At 39.8% G+C, this 20,641-nt stretch overlaps 1 protein-coding gene across 4 annotated transcripts in view; it reads right to left on the bottom strand.

Moving 5' to 3' along the window:
• Window positions 1–20,641, bottom strand: part of jarid2a (jumonji and AT-rich interaction domain containing 2a) — a 128,947-nt gene that overhangs the window by 32,606 nt on the left and 75,700 nt on the right. For all 4 annotated transcript variants that reach the window (XM_071395885.1, XM_071395887.1, XM_071395886.1 and 1 more), the window contains 2 exons: window positions 18,873–19,000; window positions 18,092–18,493 (listed from right to left, as the gene is read on the bottom strand). In XM_071395885.1, the coding sequence (XP_071251986.1) occupies window positions 18,092–18,493; window positions 18,873–19,000 (530 nt within the window). The remainder of the gene's footprint in view (window positions 1–18,091; window positions 18,494–18,872; window positions 19,001–20,641) is intronic.

Raw genomic sequence — 20,641 nt, 5'->3', positions numbered from 1 at the left:
TGATACTACAGGAGAACTAACTGATACTACAGGAGAACTAACTGATACTACAGGAGAACTAACTGATACTACAGGAGAACTAACTGATACTACAGGAGAACTAACTGATACTACAGGAGAACTAGCTGATACTACAGGAGAACTAACTGATACTACAGGAGAACTAACTGATACTACAGGAGAACTAACTGATACTACAGGAGAACTAACTGATACTACAGGAGAATTAACTGATATTACAGGAGAACTAACTGATACTACAGGAGAACTAACTGATATTACAGGAGAACTAACTGATACTACAGGGGAACTAACTGATACTACAGGAGAACTAACTGATACTACAGGAGAACTAACTGATCTACAGGAGAACTAACTGATACTACAGGAGAACTAACTGATACTACAGGAGAACTAACTGATACTACAGGAGAACTAACTGATACTACAGGAGAACTAACTGATACTACAGGAGAACTAACTGATATTACAGGAGAACTAACTGATACTACAGGAGAACTGACTGATACTACAGGAGAACTAACTGATACTACAGGAGAACTAACTGATACTACAGGAGAACTAACTGATATTACAGGAGAACTAGCTGATACTACAGGAGAACTAACTGATATTACAGGAGAACTAACTGATACTACAGGAGAACTAACTGATACTACAGGAGAACTAACTGATACTACAGGAGAACTAACTGATATTACAGGAGAACTAACTGATACTACAGGAGAACTAACTGATACTACAGGAGAACTAACTGATATTACAGGAGAACTAACTGATACTACAGGAGAACTGACTGATACTACAGGAGAACTAACTGATACTACAGGAGAACTAGCTGATACTACATGAGAACTAACTGATATTACAGGAGAACTAACTGATACTACAGGAGAACTAACTGATACTACAGGAGAACTAACTGATATTACAGGAGAACTAACTGATATTACAGGAGAACTAACTGATACTACAGGAGAACTAACTGATACTACAGGAGAACTGTAACTGATACTACAGGAGAATTAACTGATATTACAGGAGAACTAACTGATACTACAGGAGAACTGTAACTGATACTACAGGAGAACTAGCTGATACTACAGGAGAACTAACTGATACTACAGGAGAACTAACTGATACTACAGGAGAACTAACTGATACTACAGGAGAACGAACTGATATTACAGGAGAACTAACTGATACTACAGGAGAACTGTAACTGATACTACAGGAGAACTAACTGATACTACAGGAGAACTAACTGATACTACAGGAGAACGAACTGATATTACAGGAGAACTAACTGATACTACAGGAGAACTGTAACTGATACTACAGGAGAACTAGCTGATACTACAGGAGAACTAACTGATACTACAGGAGAACTAACTGATACTACAGGAGAACTAACTGATACTACAGGAGAACGAACTGATATTACAGGAGAACTAACTGATACTACAGGAGAACTGTAACTGATACTACAGGAGAACTAACTGATACTACAGGAGAACTAACTGATACTACAGGAGAACGAACTGATATTACAGGAGAACTAACTGATACTACAGGAGAACTAACTGATACTACAGGAGAACTAGCTGATACTACAGGAGAACTGACTGATATTACAGGAGAACTAACTGATACTACAGGAGAACTAACTGATACTACAGGAGAACTGACTGATACTACAGGAGAACTGACTGATATTACAGGAGAACTAACTGATACTACAGGAGAACTAACTGATACTACAGGAGAACTAACTGATACTACAGGAGAACTAGCTGATACTACAGCAGAACTGACTGATACTACAGGAGAACTAACTGATATTACAGGAGAACTGACTGATACTACAGGAGAACTGACTGATACTACAGGAGAACTGACTGATATTACAGGAGAACTAGCTGATACTACAGGAGAACTAACTGATACTACAGGAGAACTAACTGATACTACAGGAGAACTGACTGATATTACAGGAGAACTAACTGATACTACAGGAGAACTAACTGATACTACAGGAGAACTGACTGATACTACAGGAGAACTGACTGATATTACAGGAGAACTAACTGATCTACAGGAGAACTAACTGATACTACAGGAGAATTAACTGATATTACAGGTGAACTAACTGATATTACAGGAGAACTAACTGATATTACAGGAGAACTAACTGATACTACAGGAGAACTAACTGATACTACAGGAGAACTGTAACTGATACTACAGGAGAATTAACTGATATTACAGGAGAACTAACTGATACTACAGGAGAACTGTAACTGATACTACAGGAGAACTAGCTGATACTACAGGAGAACTAACTGATACTACAGGAGAACTAACTGATACTACAGGAGAACTAACTGATACTACAGGAGAACTAGCTGATACTACATGAGAACTAACTGATATTACAGGAGAACTAACTGATACTACAGGAGAACTAACTGATACTACAGGAGAACTAACTGATACTACAGGAGAACTAGCTGATACTACAGGAGAACTGACTGATATTACAGGAGAACTAACTGATACTACAGGAGAACTAACTGATACTACAGGAGAACTGACTGATACTACAGGAGAACTGACTGATATTACAGGAGAACTAACTGATACTACAGGAGAACTAACTGATACTACAGGAGAACTAACTGATACTACAGGAGAACTAGCTGATACTACAGCAGAACTGACTGATACTACAGGAGAACTAACTGATATTACAGGAGAACTGACTGATACTACAGGAGAACTGACTGATACTACAGGAGAACTGACTGATATTACAGGAGAACTAGCTGATACTACAGGAGAACTAACTGATACTACAGGAGAACTAACTGATACTACAGGAGAACTGACTGATATTACAGGAGAACTAACTGATACTACAGGAGAACTAACTGATACTACAGGAGAACTGACTGATACTACAGGAGAACTGACTGATATTACAGGAGAACTAACTGATCTACAGGAGAACTAACTGATACTACAGGAGAATTAACTGATATTACAGGAGAACTAACTGATATTACAGGAGAACTAACTGATATTACAGGAGAACTAACTGATACTACAGGAGAACTAACTGATACTACAGGAGAACTGTAACTGATACTACAGGAGAATTAACTGATATTACAGGAGAACTAACTGATACTACAGGAGAACTAACTGATACTACAGGAGAACTAGCTGATACTACAGGAGAACTAACTGATACTACAGGAGAACTAACTGATACTACAGGAGAACTAACTGATACTACAGGAGAACGAACTGATATTACAGGAGAACTAACTGATACTACAGGAGAACTGTAACTGATACTACTGGAGAACTAACTGATACTACAGGAGAACTAACTGATACTACAGGAGAACTAACTGATACTACAGGAGAACTAACTGATACTACAGGAGAACTAACTGATACTACAGGAGAACTAACTGATACTACAGGAGAACTAACTGATACTACAGGAGAACTAGCTGATACTACAGGAGAACTAACTGATACTACAGGAGAACTAACTGATACTACAGGAGAACTAACTGATACTACAGGAGAACTAGCTGATACTACATGAGAACTAACTGATATTACAGGAGAACTAACTGATACTACAGGAGAACTAACTGATACTACAGGAGAACTAACTGATACTACAGGAGAACTAGCTGATACTACAGGAGAACTGACTGATATTACAGGAGAACTAACTGATACTACAGGAGAACTAACTGATACTACAGGAGAACTGACTGATACTACAGGAGAACTGACTGATATTACAGGAGAACTAACTGATACTACAGGAGAACTAACTGATACTACAGGAGAACTAACTGATACTACAGGAGAACTAGCTGATACTACAGCAGAACTGACTGATACTACAGGAGAACTAACTGATATTACAGGAGAACTGACTGATACTACAGGAGAACTGACTGATACTACAGGAGAACTGACTGATATTACAGGAGAACTAGCTGATACTACAGGAGAACTAACTGATACTACAGGAGAACTAACTGATATTACAGGAGAACTGACTGATATTACAGGAGAACTAACTGATACTACAGGAGAACTAACTGATACTACAGGAGAACTGACTGATACTACAGGAGAACTGACTGATATTACAGGAGAACTAACTGATCTACAGGAGAACTAACTGATACTACAGGAGAATTAACTGATATTACAGGAGAACTAACTGATATTACAGGAGAACTAACTGATATTACAGGAGAACTAACTGATACTACAGGAGAACTAACTGATACTACAGGAGAACTGTAACTGATACTACAGGAGAATTAACTGATATTACAGGAGAACTAACTGATACTACAGGAGAACTGTAACTGATACTACAGGAGAACTAGCTGATACTACAGGAGAACTAACTGATACTACAGGAGAACTAACTGATACTACAGGAGAACTAACTGATACTACAGGAGAACGAACTGATATTACAGGAGAACTAACTGATACTACAGGAGAACTGTAACTGATACTACAGGAGAACTAACTGATACTACAGGAGAACTAACTGATACTACAGGAGAACTAACTGATACTACAGGAGAACTAACTGATACTACAGGAGAACTAACTGATACTACAGGAGAACTAACTGATACTACAGGAGAACTAACTGATACTACAGGAGAACTAGCTGATACTACAGGAGAACTAACTGATACTACAGGAGAACTGTAACTGATATTACAGGAGAACTGTAACTGATACTACAGGAGAATTAACTGATATTACAGGAGAACTAACTGATACTACAGGAGAACTAGCTGATATTACAGGAGAACTAGCTGATATTACAGGAGAACTGTAACTGATATTACAGGAGAACTGTAACTGATACTACAGGAGAACTAACTGATACTACAGGAGAACTAGCTGATATTACAGGAGAACTGTAACTGATATTACAGGAGAACTGTAACTGATACTACAGGAGAACTAACTGATACTACAGGAGAACTAACTGATACTACAGGAGAACTAACTGATACTACAGGAGAACTGTAACTGATACTACAGGAGAACTAACTGATACTACAGGAGAACTAGCTGATATTACAGGAGAACTGTAACTGATATTACAGGAGAACTGTAACTGATACTACAGGAGAACTAACTGATACTACAGGAGAACTAACTGATATTACAGGAGAACTGTAACTGATACTACAGGAGAACTAACTGATACTACAGGAGAACTAACTGATATTACAGGAGAATTAACTGATACTACAGGAGAACTAACTGATACTACAGGAGAACTAACTGATACTACAGGAGAACTAACTGATATTACAGGAGAACTGTAACTGATACTACAGGAGAATTAACTGATATTACAGGAGAACTAACTGATATTACAGGAGAATTAACTGATACTACAGGAGAACTAACTGATACTACAGGAGAACTAGCTGATACTACAGGAGAACTAGCTGATACTACAGGAGAACTGTAACTGATATTACAGGAGAACTGTAACTGATACTACAGGAGAACTAACTGATACTACAGGAGAACTAACTGATACTACAGGAGAATTAACTGATATTACAGGAGAATTAACTGATACTACAGGAGAACTAGCTGATACTACAGGAGAACTAGCTGATACTACAGGAGAACTAGCTGATACTACAGGAGAACTAGCTGATACTACAGGAGAACTGACTGATACTACAGGAGAACTAACTGATACTACAGGAGAACTGTAACTGATACTACAGGAGAACTAACTGATACTACAGGAGAACTAACTGATACTACAGGAGAACTAGCTGATATTACAGGAGAACTGTAACTGATATTACAGGAGAACTAACTGATACTACAGGAGAATTAACTGATATTACAGGAGAACTAACTGATACTACAGGAGAACTAGCTGATACTACAGGAGAACTAACTGATACTACAGGAGAACTAACTGATACTACAGGAGAACTAACTGATACTACAGGAGAACTAACTGATACTACAGGAGAACTAACTGATACTACAGGAGAATTAACTGATATTACAGGAGAACTAACTGATACTACAGGAGAACTAGCTGATACTACAGGAGAACTAACTGATACTACAGGAGAACTAACTGATACTACAGGAGAACTAACTGATACTACAGGAGAACTAACTGATACTACAGGAGAACTAACTGATACTACAGGAGAACTAACTGATACTACAGGAGAACTAACTGATACTACAGGAGAACTAACTGATATTACAGGAGAACTAACTGATACTACAGGAGAACTAACTGATACTACAGGAGAACTAACTGATACTACAGGAGAACTAACTGATACTACAGGAGAACTAACTGATACTACAGGAGAACTAACTGATACTACAGGAGAACTAACTGATACTACAGGAGAACTAACTGATACTACAGGAGAACTAACTGATACTACAGGAGAACTAACTGATACTACAGGAGAACTAACTGATACTACAGGAGAACTAACTGATACTACAGGAGAACTGTAACTGATACTACAGGAGAACTAACTGATACTACAGGAGAACTAGCTGATACTACAGGAGAACTAACTGATACTACAGGAGAACTAACTGATATTACAGGAGAACTAACTGATACTACAGGAGAACTAACTGATACTACAGGAGAACTAACTGATACTACAGGAGAACTAACTGATATTACAGGAGAACTAACTGATACTACAGGAGAACTAACTGATACTACAGGAGAACTAACTGATATTACAGGAGAACTAACTGATACTACAGGAGAACTGACTGATACTACAGGAGAACTAACTGATACTACAGGAGAACTAGCTGATACTACATGAGAACTAACTGATATTACAGGAGAACTAACTGATACTACAGGAGAACTAACTGATACTACAGGAGAACTAACTGATATTACAGGAGAACTAACTGATATTACAGGAGAACTAACTGATACTACAGGAGAACTAACTGATACTACAGGAGAACTGTAACTGATACTACAGGAGAATTAACTGATATTACAGGAGAACTAACTGATACTACAGGAGAACTGTAACTGATACTACAGGAGAACTAGCTGATACTACAGGAGAACTAACTGATACTACAGGAGAACTAACTGATACTACAGGAGAACTAACTGATACTACAGGAGAACGAACTGATATTACAGGAGAACTAACTGATACTACAGGAGAACTGTAACTGATACTACAGGAGAACTAACTGATACTACAGGAGAACTAACTGATACTACAGGAGAACGAACTGATATTACAGGAGAACTAACTGATACTACAGGAGAACTGTAACTGATACTACAGGAGAACTAGCTGATACTACAGGAGAACTAACTGATACTACAGGAGAACTAACTGATACTACAGGAGAACTAACTGATACTACAGGAGAACGAACTGATATTACAGGAGAACTAACTGATACTACAGGAGAACTGTAACTGATACTACAGGAGAACTAACTGATACTACAGGAGAACTAACTGATACTACAGGAGAACGAACTGATATTACAGGAGAACTAACTGATACTACAGGAGAACTAACTGATACTACAGGAGAACTAGCTGATACTACAGGAGAACTGACTGATATTACAGGAGAACTAACTGATACTACAGGAGAACTAACTGATACTACAGGAGAACTGACTGATACTACAGGAGAACTGACTGATATTACAGGAGAACTAACTGATACTACAGGAGAACTAACTGATACTACAGGAGAACTAACTGATACTACAGGAGAACTAGCTGATACTACAGCAGAACTGACTGATACTACAGGAGAACTAACTGATATTACAGGAGAACTGACTGATACTACAGGAGAACTGACTGATACTACAGGAGAACTGACTGATATTACAGGAGAACTAGCTGATACTACAGGAGAACTAACTGATACTACAGGAGAACTAACTGATACTACAGGAGAACTGACTGATATTACAGGAGAACTAACTGATACTACAGGAGAACTAACTGATACTACAGGAGAACTGACTGATACTACAGGAGAACTGACTGATATTACAGGAGAACTAACTGATCTACAGGAGAACTAACTGATACTACAGGAGAATTAACTGATATTACAGGAGAACTAACTGATATTACAGGAGAACTAACTGATATTACAGGAGAACTAACTGATACTACAGGAGAACTAACTGATACTACAGGAGAACTGTAACTGATACTACAGGAGAATTAACTGATATTACAGGAGAACTAACTGATACTACAGGAGAACTGTAACTGATACTACAGGAGAACTAGCTGATACTACAGGAGAAGTAACTGATACTACAGGAGAACTAACTGATACTACAGGAGAACTAACTGATACTACAGGAGAACTAGCTGATACTACATGAGAACTAACTGATATTACAGGAGAACTAACTGATACTACAGGAGAACTAACTGATACTACAGGAGAACTAACTGATACTACAGGAGAACTAGCTGATACTACAGGAGAACTGACTGATATTACAGGAGAACTAACTGATACTACAGGAGAACTAACTGATACTACAGGAGAACTGACTGATACTACAGGAGAACTGACTGATATTACAGGAGAACTAACTGATACTACAGGAGAACTAACTGATACTACAGGAGAACTAACTGATACTACAGGAGAACTAGCTGATACTACAGCAGAACTGACTGATACTACAGGAGAACTAACTGATATTACAGGAGAACTGACTGATACTACAGGAGAACTGACTGATACTACAGGAGAACTGACTGATATTACAGGAGAACTAGCTGATACTACAGGAGAACTAACTGATACTACAGGAGAACTAACTGATACTACAGGAGAACTGACTGATATTACAGGAGAACTAACTGATACTACAGGAGAACTAACTGATACTACAGGAGAACTGACTGATACTACAGGAGAACTGACTGATATTACAGGAGAACTAACTGATCTACAGGAGAACTAACTGATACTACAGGAGAATTAACTGATATTACAGGAGAACTAACTGATATTACAGGAGAACTAACTGATATTACAGGAGAACTAACTGATACTACAGGAGAACTAACTGATACTACAGGAGAACTGTAACTGATACTACAGGAGAATTAACTGATATTACAGGAGAACTAACTGATACTACAGGAGAACTAACTGATACTACAGGAGAACTAGCTGATACTACAGGAGAACTAACTGATACTACAGGAGAACTAACTGATACTACAGGAGAACTAACTGATACTACAGGAGAACGAACTGATATTACAGGAGAACTAACTGATACTACAGGAGAACTGTAACTGATACTACTGGAGAACTAACTGATACTACAGGAGAACTAACTGATACTACAGGAGAACTAACTGATACTACAGGAGAACTAACTGATACTACAGGAGAACTAACTGATACTACAGGAGAACTAACTGATACTACAGGAGAACTAACTGATACTACAGGAGAACTAGCTGATACTACAGGAGAACTAACTGATACTACAGGAGAACTAACTGATACTACAGGAGAACTAACTGATACTACAGGAGAACTAGCTGATACTACATGAGAACTAACTGATATTACAGGAGAACTAACTGATACTACAGGAGAACTAACTGATACTACAGGAGAACTAACTGATACTACAGGAGAACTAGCTGATACTACAGGAGAACTGACTGATATTACAGGAGAACTAACTGATACTACAGGAGAACTAACTGATACTACAGGAGAACTGACTGATACTACAGGAGAACTGACTGATATTACAGGAGAACTAACTGATACTACAGGAGAACTAACTGATACTACAGGAGAACTAACTGATACTACAGGAGAACTAGCTGATACTACAGCAGAACTGACTGATACTACAGGAGAACTAACTGATATTACAGGAGAACTGACTGATACTACAGGAGAACTGACTGATACTACAGGAGAACTGACTGATATTACAGGAGAACTAGCTGATACTACAGGAGAACTAACTGATACTACAGGAGAACTAACTGATACTACAGGAGAACTGACTGATATTACAGGAGAACTAACTGATACTACAGGAGAACTAACTGATACTACAGGAGAACTGACTGATACTACAGGAGAACTGACTGATATTACAGGAGAACTAACTGATCTACAGGAGAACTAACTGATACTACAGGAGAATTAACTGATATTACAGGAGAACTAACTGATATTACAGGAGAACTAACTGATATTACAGGAGAACTAACTGATACTACAGGAGAACTAACTGATACTACAGGAGAACTGTAACTGATACTACAGGAGAATTAACTGATATTACAGGAGAACTAACTGATACTACAGGAGAACTGTAACTGATACTACAGGAGAACTAGCTGATACTACAGGAGAACTAACTGATACTACAGGAGAACTAACTGCTACTACAGGAGAACTAACTGATACTACAGGAGAACGAACTGATATTACAGGAGAACTAACTGATACTACAGGAGAACTGTAACTGATACTACAGGAGAACTAACTGATACTACAGGAGAACTAACTGATACTACAGGAGAACTAACTGATACTACAGGAGAACTAACTGATACTACAGGAGAACTAACTGATACTACAGGAGAACTAACTGATACTACAGGAGAACTAACTGATACTACAGGAGAACTAGCTGATACTACAGGAGAACTAACTGATACTACAGGAGAACTGTAACTGATACTACAGGAGAATTAACTGATATTACAGGAGAACTAACTGATACTACAGGAGAACTAGCTGATATTACAGGAGAACTAGCTGATATTACAGGAGAACTGTAACTGATATTACAGGAGAACTGTAACTGATACTACAGGAGAACTAACTGATACTACAGGAGAACTAGCTGATATTACAGGAGAACTGTAACTGATATTACAGGAGAACTGTAACTGATACTACAGGAGAACTAACTGATACTACAGGAGAACTAACTGATACTACAGGAGAACTAACTGATACTACAGGAGAACTGTAACTGATACTACAGGAGAACTAACTGATACTACAGGAGAACTAGCTGATATTACAGGAGAACTGTAACTGATATTACAGGAGAACTGTAACTGATACTACAGGAGAACTAACTGATACTACAGGAGAACTAACTGATATTACAGGAGAACTGTAACTGATACTACAGGAGAACTAACTGATACTACAGGAGAACTAACTGATATTACAGGAGAATTAACTGATACTACAGGAGAACTAACTGATACTACAGGAGAACTAACTGATACTACAGGAGAACTAACTGATATTACAGGAGAACTGTAACTGATACTACAGGAGAATTAACTGATATTACAGGAGAACTAACTGATATTACAGGAGAATTAACTGATACTACAGGAGAACTAACTGATACTACAGGAGAACTAGCTGATACTACAGGAGAACTAGCTGATACTACAGGAGAACTGTAACTGATATTACAGGAGAACTGTAACTGATACTACAGGAGAACTAACTGATACTACAGGAGAACTAACTGATACTACAGGAGAATTAACTGATATTACAGGAGAATTAACTGATACTACAGGAGAACTAGCTGATACTACAGGAGAACTAGCTGATACTACAGGAGAACTAGCTGATACTACAGGAGAACTAGCTGATACTACAGGAGAACTGACTGATACTACAGGAGAACTAACTGATACTACAGGAGAACTGTAACTGATACTACAGGAGAACTAACTGATACTACAGGAGAACTAACTGATACTACAGGAGAACTAGCTGATATTACAGGAGAACTGTAACTGATATTACAGGAGAACTAACTGATACTACAGGAGAATTAACTGATATTACAGGAGAACTAACTGATACTACAGGAGAACTAGCTGATACTACAGGAGAACTAACTGATACTACAGGAGAACTAACTGATACTACAGGAGAACTAACTGATACTACAGGAGAACTAACTGATACTACAGGAGAACTAACTGATACTACAGGAGAATTAACTGATATTACAGGAGAACTAACTGATACTACAGGAGAACTAGCTGATACTACAGGAGAACTAACTGATACTACAGGAGAACTAACTGATACTACAGGAGAACTAACTGATACTACAGGAGAACTAACTGATACTTACAGGAGAACTAACTGATACTACAGGAGAACTAACTGATACTACAGGAGAACTAACTGATATTACAGGAGAACTAACTGATACTACAGGAGAACTAACTGATACTACAGGAGAACTAACTGATACTACAGGAGAACTAACTGATACTACAGGAGAACTAACTGATACTACAGGAGAACTAACTGATACTACAGGAGAACTAACTGATACTACAGGAGAACTAACTGATATTACAGGAGAACTAACTGATACTACAGGAGAACTAACTGATACTACAGGAGAACTAACTGATACTACAGGAGAACTAACTGATACTACAGGAGAACTAACTGATACTACAGGAGAACTAACTGATACTACAGGAGAACTAACTGATACTACAGGAGAACTAACTGATACTACAGGAGAACTACCTGATACTACAGGAGAACTGTAACTGATACTACAGGAGAACTAACTGATACTACAGGAGAACTAGCTGATACTACAGGAGAACTAACTGATACTACAGGAGAACTGTAACTGATACTACAGGAGAACTAACTGATACTACAGGAAAACTAACTGATATTACAGGAGAACTAACTGATACTACAGGAGAACTAACTGATACTACAGGAGAACTAACTGATACTACAGGAGAACTAACTGATACTACAGGAGAACTAACTGATACTACAGGAGAACTAACTGATACTACAGGAGAACTAACTGATACTACAGGAGAACTAACTGATACTACAGGAGAACTAACTGATATTACAGGAGAACTAACTGATACTACAGGAGAACTAACTGATACTACAGGAGAACTAACTGATACTACAGGAGAACTAACTGATACTACAGGAGAACTAACTGATATTACAGGAGAACTAACTGATATTACAGGAGAACTAACTGATACTACAGGAGAACTAACTGATATTACAGGAGAACTAACTGATACTACAGGAGAACTAACTGATACTACAGGAGAACTAACTGATACTACAGGAGAACTAACTGATACTACAGGAGAACTAACTGATACTACAGGAGAACTAACTGATATTACAGGAGAACTAACTGATATTACAGGAGAACTAACTGATACTACAGGAGAACTAGCTGATACTACAGGAGAACTAACTGATACTACAGGAGAACTGACTGATACTACGGGAGAACTAACTGATACTACAGGAGAACTAACTGATACTACAGGAGAACTAACTGATACTACAGGAGAACTAACTGATACTACAGGAGAACTAACTGATACTACAGGAGAACTGACTGATACTACAGGAGAACTAACTGATACTACAGGAGAACTAACTGATACTACAGGAGAACTGACTGATACTACAGGAGAACTAACTGATACTACAGGAGAACTGACTGATACTACAGGAGAACTAACTGATACTACAGGAGAACTAACTGATACTACAGGAGAACTAACTGATACTACAGGAGAACTGACTGATACTACAGGAGAACTAACTGATACTACAGGAGAACTAACTGATACTACAGGAGAACTAACTGATACTACAGGAGAACTAACTGATACTACAGGAGAACTAGCTGATACTAAAGGAGAACTGACTGATACTACAGGAGAACTGACTGATACTACAGGAGAACTAGCTGATACTACAGGAGAACTAACTGATACTACAGGAGAACTAACTGATACTACAGGAGAACTGTAACTGATATTACAGGAGAACTAACTGATACTACAGGAGAACTAACTGATACTACAGGAGAACTAACTGATACTACAGGAGAACTAACTGATATTACAGGAGAACTAACTGATACTACAGGAGAACTGTAACTGATATTACAGGAGAACTAACTGATACTACAGGAGAACTAACTGATACTACAGGAGAACTAACTGATACTACAGGAGAACTAGCTGATACTACAGGAGAACTGACTGATACTACAGGAGAACTAACTGATACTACAGGAGAACTAACTGATACTACAGGAGAACTAACTGATACTACAGGAGAACTGACTGATACTACAGGAGAACTAACTGATACTACAGGAGAACTAGCTGATACTACAGGAGAACTAACTGATACTACAGGAGAACTAACTGATATTACAGGAGAACTAACTGATACTACAGGAGAACTGTAACTGATATTACAGGAGAACTAACTGATACTACAGGAGAACTAACTGATACTACAGGAGAACTAACTGATACTACAGGAGAACTAGCTGATACTACAGGAGAACTGACTGATACTACAGGAGAACTAACTGATACTACAGGAGAACTAACTGATACTACAGGAGAACTAACTGATACTACAGGAGAACTGACTGATACTACAGGAGAACTAACTGATACTACAGGAGAACTAGCTGATACTACAGGAGAACTGACTGATATTACAGGAGAACTAACTGATACTACAGGAGAACTAGCTGATACTACAGGAGAACTAGCTGATACTACAGGAGAACTAACTGATACTACAGGAGAACTAACTGATACTACAGGAGAACTAACTGATATTACAGGAGAACTAACTGATACTACAGGAAAACTAACTGATATTACAGGAGAACTAACTGATACTACAGGAGAACTGTAACTGATACTACAGGAGAACTAACTGATACTAAAGGAGAACTAACTGATACTACAGGAGAACTAACTGATACTACAGGAGAACTAACTGATACTACAGGAGAACTAACTGATACTACAGGAGAACTAACTGATACTACAGGAGAACTAACTGATATTACAGGAGAACTAACTGATATTACAGGAGAACTAACTGATACTACAGGAGAACTAACTGATATTACAGGAGAACTAACTGATACTACAGGAGAACTAACTGATATTACAGGAGAACTAACTGATACTACAGGAGAACTAACTGATACTACAGGAGAACTAACTGATATTACAGGAGAACTAACTGATATTACAGGAGAACTAACTGATACTACAGGAGAACTGACTGATATTACAGGAGAACTAACTGATACTACAGGAGAACTAACTGATACTACAGGAGAACTAACTGATATTACAGGAGAACTAACTGATATTACAGGAGAACTAACTGATACTACAGGAGAACTAGCTGATACTACAGGAGAACTAACTGATACTACAGGAGAACTGACTGATACTACAGGAGAACTAACTGATACTACAGGAGAACTAACTGATACTACAGGAGAACTAACTGATACTACAGGAGAACTGTAACTGATATTACAGGAGAACTGACTGATACTACAGGAGAACTAACTGATATTACAGGAGAACTAACTGATACTACAGGAGAACTAACTGATACTACAGGAGAACTAACTGATACTACAGGAGAACTGACTGATACTACAGGAGAACTAACTGATACTACAGGAGAACTGACTGATACTACAGGAGAACTAACTGATACTACAGGAGAACTAACTGATACTACAGGAGAACTAACTGATACTACAGGAGAACTGACTGATACTACAGGAGAACTAACTGATACTACAGGAGAACTAGCTGATACTACAGGAGAACTGTAACTGATACTACAGGAGAACTAACTGATACTACAGGAGAACTAACTGATACTACAGGAGAACTAACTGATACTACAGGAGAACTAACTGATACTACAGGAGAACTAACTGATACTACAGGAGAACTAGCTGATACTAAAGGAGAACTGACTGATACTACAGGAGAACTGACTGATACTACAGGAGAACTAGCTGATACTACAGGAGAACTAACTGATACTACAGGAGAACTAACTGATACTACAGGAGAACTGACTGATACTACAGGAGAACTAACTGATACTACAGGAGAACTAACTGATACTACAGGAGAACTAACTGATACTACAGGAGAACTAACTGATACTACAGGAGAACTAGCTGATACTACAGGAGAACTAACTGATACTACAGGAGAACTAACTGATACTACAGGAGAACTAACTGATACTACAGGAGAACTAGCTGATACTACAGGAGAACTGACTGATACTACAGGAGAACTAACTGATACTACAGGAGAACTAACTGATACTACAGGAGAACTAACTGATACTACAGGAGAACTGACTGATACTACAGGAGAACTAACTGATACTACAGGAGAACTAGCTGATACTACAGGAGAACTGACTGATATTACAGGAGAACTAACTGATACTACAGGAGAACTAACTGATACTACAGGAGAACTAACTGATATTACAGGAGAACTAACTGATACTACAGGAGAACTAACTGATACTACAGGAGAACTAACTGATACTACAGGAGAACTGTAACTGATATTACAGGAGAACTGACTGATACTACAGGAGAACTAACTGATACTACAGGAGAACTAACTGATACTACAGGAGAACTAACTGATACTACAGGAGAACTAACTGATATTACAGGAGAACTAACTGATACTACAGGAGAACTAACTGATACTACAGGAGAACTAACTGATACTACAGGAGAACTAACTGATACTACAGGAGAACTAACTGATACTACAGGAGAACTAACTGATACTACAGGAGAACTAACTGATACTACAGGAGAACTAACTGATACTACAGGAGAACTAACTGATACTACAGGAGAATTAACTGATACTACAGGAGAACTAGCTGATATTACAGGAGAACTAACTGATACTACAGGAGAACTAACTGATACTACAGGAGAACTGACTGATACTACAGGAGAACTGTAACTGATACTACAGGAGAACTGTAACTGATACTACAGGAGAACTAACTGATCTACAGGAGAACTAACTGATACTACAGGAGAACTAACTGATACTACAGGAGAACTAACTGATACTACAGGAGAACTAACTGATACTACAGGAGAACTAACTGATACTACAGGAGAACTAACTGATCTACAGGAGAACTAACTGATACTACAGGAGAACTAACTGATACTACAGGAGAACTAACTGATACTACAGGAGAACTGTAACTGATACTACAGGAGAACTAACTGATACTACAGGAGAACTGTAACTGATACTACAGGAGAACTAACTGATACTACAGGAGAACTGACTGATACTACAGGAGAACTAACTGATACTACAGGAGAACTAACTGATACTACAGGAGAACTAACTGATACTACAGGAGAACTAACTGATACTACAGGAGAACTGTAACTGATACTAAAGGAGAACTGACTGATACTACAGGAGAACTAACTGATATTACAGGAGAACTAACTGATACTACAGGAGAACTAACTGATACTACAGGAGAACTAACTGATACTACAGGATAACTAACTGATACTACAGGAGAACTAACTGATACTACAGGAGAACTAACTGAAACTACAGGAGAACTGTAACTGACACTACTGATAAGAGAACTGTGAGCAACAGAAGATCATCATGGAGCATCAAGACAGAAATGTGTCTGATCGTGTGTGTGGCCTCTGTGCTTGCAGATGTGCAATGACCTATATTAGATGTGAGAGCAACTGAACCAGGGATATTGTAGTTCTGCCTCCAGGCACTAACAGCTATACCCACAGTGCTGCACTGTATTCAATCTGCCCACACACAGCTACCACAGAGCTCATTAACCAATAGACTTAACCAATATAATATTTACACAAGCATTGTGCGTTTTGTAGTGCCTCCACTATGCTTGGGTAATTATTTCTGTCCAGAAAAACTGTCTGTTGTATCACATTTGTTGTGCCAAATGTGTTGTACATCAGTTGTTCAACCTGAGTGTGTACAGGGCCAGAGAAAGGGGCTAACATGACCTACCCTGTATATACACTTGTGCTGGTCGCTAAGAAACTCGTTCTCCTCCTCTGATCCTCCTCTTCCTCCTTTCTTCTCCTGAGAGAACAGTCTCCTCCTGCTGGACCTCAGCCACATGTCCTTCTCCTGTTCCTTCCCCTCTTTCGCTCCTTCCTCCAGGTTCCTGGGCAGGCCGTTCCTCCGGATCACCCCGTTTACCAGGCCATTCTTGGGCTCACAGCGGGGCAGCTGGAGCAGGCTTTGTTGGGAGTCATCTGAGTGGCCCTCCAGGGGCCCTCTCTTCTTCTCCAGCCTCCCCTTCTCCTCCAGCACCTCCCTCTCCAGGCGGATGCGCTCAGCGGGGTCCAGGGAGTCGTAGGACAGTAGGTACTGACAATAGGCCTCCTGCAGCTTGGCCAGACGATCCTGTGGTCGGGTGGTAGGATATTATTACGTTGCAGTTGACAGTTGACAGGGAGGGCAGTGTTAACATCAAATGTCAAAGTGCTATACTTAGCTATGCAGCTAGCTGGGCTGGCTGTTGGTTTTCATCAGAAGTCAATCTCAAATAAAAAAGTAGGATGAAAACAAAATGACCCACTTCAGTGTAGATGAAACACTACAAGACACGGATGCCGGAAGGAATTGTTTGTTACAGAACAGCATCATGGTCAACACAAGAGGCTGAGTACCAAATGGCCCCCTATTCCCTATATAGTAGGCCAGAGCCTTATGGGCCCTGGTCAAAAGCAGTACTATATCGAGAATAGGGTGCCATTTATGCAGCCTTGAAGCAGTACAGTACCTGTGCAGTCTTGGGGATACGGAGCTGGTCGGCTAGCTTGTTCCATTTCTTCATGTCGCTGACCTGCTGCATGCCGCCCATGTCGTTGATGAGCTGAAAGAACCGGGCCAGGTCCAACTCACATCCGCCTGGCAGGGAGGGAGGGAGGGGGAGAGGGAGGATATGGAGGAAGAGGAGGGATTGAAGGAGAGAGAGGGAGGATAAGGAGGAAGAGGAGGGGGAGAGGGAGGATATGGAGGAAGAGGAGGGATTGAAGGAGAGAGAGGGAGGATAAGGAGGAAGAGGAGGGAGAGGGAGGATATGGAGGAAGAGGAGGGAGTGAAGGAGGGAGAGAGGGAGGGAGTGAAGAAGGGTGAGAGGGATAGGGAGGGAGTGAAGGAGGGAGGGAGGGAGTAAAGGAGGGTGAGAGGGAGGGAGGGAGTGAAGGAGGGAGCGAGGGAGGGTAAGGAGGAAGAGAAGGGAGTGAAGGAGGGAGCGAGGGAGGATAAGGAGGAAGAGAAGGGAGTGAAGGTGGGTGAGACAGAACACAGAACAAGGAGGTTAAAACAATGTTCTTTAATCCTGGTTCTGTGAAACCACATGGCTTAATAATGATTGGTTGATTTGTTGTATTAGTACTGGGCTGTTAGTGCTGGGCTGGAACAAAAGCATGCACACCCTGTGGCCCATGACCAAGATAGAAGAACACGGGTTAAAATGGATATACTGTATGCATCTGGGAGGATATAGAGAGGACCAACAGGGCTGATAAACATGGATTCTGAAAAAGCAGCAACGTTCACTACATTTACAATAAGCTTTCAAACTAATTACAGCCAAATGTTCTAGATGAGAGGCTGTGGATGTTTGATGAATGAATGACTTGGCTCTGTTAGCCAGGACAGCCTGGTTTAGACAGCCATGATCCTGTTTGATGTTGAGGCCCACTCTGACAAAGCAGAGGCCTGTAGGTATTGGAGCCTGAGAGAGAGAATGTATGTGTCCCAAATGGCACCCTATTCCCTATATAACTAATATGGGCCCTTGTCAAAAGTAGTGCACTATATAGGGAATAGTGTGCCATTTGAGACGCAGACAGAGTGTAATGTCTCTGCTCCTTCGTTCCTCTCCTTTCCCTCACCATGGGTGCCTGCTGCCTGTAAAATCCCCTTACAGACGTTCCCCATTTGTCACTCACACATACACTCCCTCACTCTCACATACACTCACTCTCTCACACACACACACACACACACACACACACACACACACACACACACACACACACACACACACACACACACACACACACACACACACACACACACACACACACACACACACACACTCACTCACTCACTCACTCACTCACTCACTTACTCACTCACTCACTCACTCTCTCACACACACACACTGCTACTGGTCTGGGGGTTGTCAGTGTGTGTGAGAGTGTGTGTGTGTGTGAGTGTGTGTGTGTGTGTATGTGACTGTGTGTGGGCTACACTAGTCGTGTGTGTGTGTGTGTGTGTGTGTGTGTGTGTGTGTGTGTGTGTGTGTGTGTGCGTGTTCGTGTGTCGGCGATCCTGACAACCCCCATCTCTCCCAGTGTAATCTCATCAAAGCTGCCACCTGGCAGAGGAACTGTAATCCTTCCTCACTAGGTAAGGTCAGAGTCAAGGTCTCACCTACAAACACACTAAGAGCAATCAGCAGCAGCCAATGGGCAGGATGGGCAGGATGAGAGGTGGTTCAGAGGTCAGGATGAGAGGTGGTTCAGAGGTCAGGATGAG

The sequence above is a fragment of the Salvelinus alpinus genome, chromosome 4 (genome assembly GCF_045679555.1).
Source record: "Salvelinus alpinus chromosome 4, SLU_Salpinus.1, whole genome shotgun sequence".
NCBI lineage: Eukaryota > Metazoa > Chordata > Actinopteri > Salmoniformes > Salmonidae > Salvelinus > Salvelinus alpinus.
This window is presented reverse-complemented; position numbering and strand designations above follow the sequence as displayed.